Source organism: Penaeus monodon, chromosome 15 (genome assembly GCF_015228065.2).
Source record: "Penaeus monodon isolate SGIC_2016 chromosome 15, NSTDA_Pmon_1, whole genome shotgun sequence".
Lineage (NCBI taxonomy): Eukaryota > Metazoa > Arthropoda > Malacostraca > Decapoda > Penaeidae > Penaeus > Penaeus monodon.
In genome coordinates, this window is record NC_051400.1 from 10764499 (window position 1) to 10766495 (window position 1997).

The 1997-nt window shown below is 36.8% G+C and overlaps 2 protein-coding genes across 2 annotated transcripts in view; one reads left to right on the forward strand and one right to left on the reverse strand.

The window, feature by feature from the left end:
* The window catches only part of LOC119581740 (divergent protein kinase domain 1C-like), a 7970-nt gene extending 5984 nt beyond the window's left edge, over nt 1–1986 (forward strand). Inside the window, exon 3 of the mRNA XM_037929871.1 lies at nt 154–1986. Within this exon, the coding sequence (XP_037785799.1) occupies nt 154–978 (825 nt within the window). The 3' untranslated portion in view covers nt 979–1986. The remainder of the gene's footprint in view (nt 1–153) is intronic.
* LOC119582206 overlaps nt 1909–1997 on the reverse strand; it is an 8860-nt gene continuing 8771 nt past the window's right edge. Inside the window, exon 5 of the mRNA XM_037930438.1 lies at nt 1909–1931. Within this exon, the coding sequence (XP_037786366.1) occupies nt 1909–1931 (23 nt within the window). The remainder of the gene's footprint in view (nt 1932–1997) is intronic.

Below are 1997 nucleotides of genomic sequence, written 5' to 3' on the forward strand. Positions count from 1 at the left end.
CACGTGCATACACGCGCACACATGGGTTAAGACCATTTTTTCATATTTTTTTCTTAGTGTCCCTTTTTTTCATTTCTTAATCTGCCTCTTTTCTTTTTTGTAATGTAGATGCAGATTATTTTATTGTTTTCTCATACATTTTCCCTTTTCCAGGTTTATTGGAACAAGAAATCAGGAGAGCCATACTTTCCAACACGAGAGGAACTGCAGAGCATGGCCATAACCTATGCCTTGAACTTCATCGGTCACGACATCAACAAAGACTCCATTTCTAAGCTCATGGACGAGAATAATCTCTATAAAACCAGCACTGAAGTTGTTGAGTATCACAAAAATTTCTGGTTGTTGTTACAGGATCATGAATTTTTAATGTCCTACCTTTTGGAAGAGTTTAGATTGTTCCCACGTGTGTTAGGGACATGCGGTTCATACTATGCTGTGGAGTACCTAGCGCCTCTCACGGAGAATGCAATGAGGCCCTTTAGCCTTACCTGGCGGGAGAGGTTGTGGAAGGGCTTAGACATCCTTCGATATATCAGGAAATTGGAAACCATCTACACGGAACACATTCATCTGTGCGACATAAAGCACAGTCATTTTGGCTGGAATAAGTCTGGTAATGTGATGTTCCTGGATCTGGATTCGGTCTTGCCAGAGAATGCTCTCCTGAAGATCATGGAAAATACACCCTCTTGTTCCGAAGACGAGGACTGTTCCTATTTTGACTGCAAAGGCAGGTGCCATCTTCGAACATCAAAGTGCGAATTAGAAAGGGTGAATACAAACCTTCAAGTGGTATGTGACAAAGTTTTCCTAGGGAACACTGACAGTGTCATATCCCTCTATGGGTTACTGGTTTCCTACGAAGGCAACGAGGAGCTGAGTGAGGCCCTTGAGTTGTGCAAAACGAACAAAGGCATGACCGTGGATGGTATGCTTGACGTCTTGATTAGGGCATCCAATCACCTCCTTTACTAGTTGTTGGAATCTAGTCCTTAGTGATGTGATGTAGGAATTTTCTTTCCTGATGAGTTGTTTTTGTTATACAAATGTAATGGTATTCAGAGAGAAATTACTGCATTTAGTTATAAATGGTTGTTAAGGTGACATATTTCGTTAGTTTGCATGTAATATATACAGCTGATATTTGTGAGAAATTACTGATCAAGAACTTTGAGACTAGGGAGTTTTACTAAGAAAGTTAGTGAGACAGAGTTTGGAGTTGTAAACAGAATAAGATTTATATCAAGATTTTGATATGTAACATTTTGATGGCTTGCATTTTATATTGGAAGGAATGCTTCTTTTGTGATTTTTAAACTATACAAGCAATTCTGGAGAGGATTTTATAGAAGAAATTTCAAAAAAAAAGTTAAATGATTTTTCTGACCAGCCATGTCAGATTTGGTTGCTTTACCACTTGACAACTGATTAAATAAAAAGAAAAAACTGATTTTCACAATTTTCCAATTTCCATATGGCTGCTATGTGAGGGCTGCTTGCATAAATCTTATGGGTTAGGCCTGTAATATATTTAAGTTTTGCCTGATGGAAGACTAATATACTTGCAAGTACAAATTTTTCAAGGTTCTGTCTCCATGCACAGTTATAATACAGGTATCCTTTTTCATTTTCAAATGTATAAAAAGAGGCTTAATCAATGACTAGAGAGATTCTCAAATAAATATTGTTTTTGTGTGAAAGTTTTAAGTTATACTCAAGATGAATAGGATATGTATTGCTTGTGTCTTTTCTCTTAACAGGTTCACCAAGTTCACTTAGGGATTGTCTGTGTTTTAGTGCTGTTACTCGTACGTTTAAAAGTGAACATTCCAAAATGTTTGCAGTATTATTATTTTGTGGATGTAGCATTTATACTACTAGAACAATGGAAAATTGTCAGAAGATTTACAACAGGAGAGTCTTATATCCTGAAAAGGTTCACAATACATCTTGTACAACTTTTTCACAGCTGAAATCACTGTTAACATCATTTA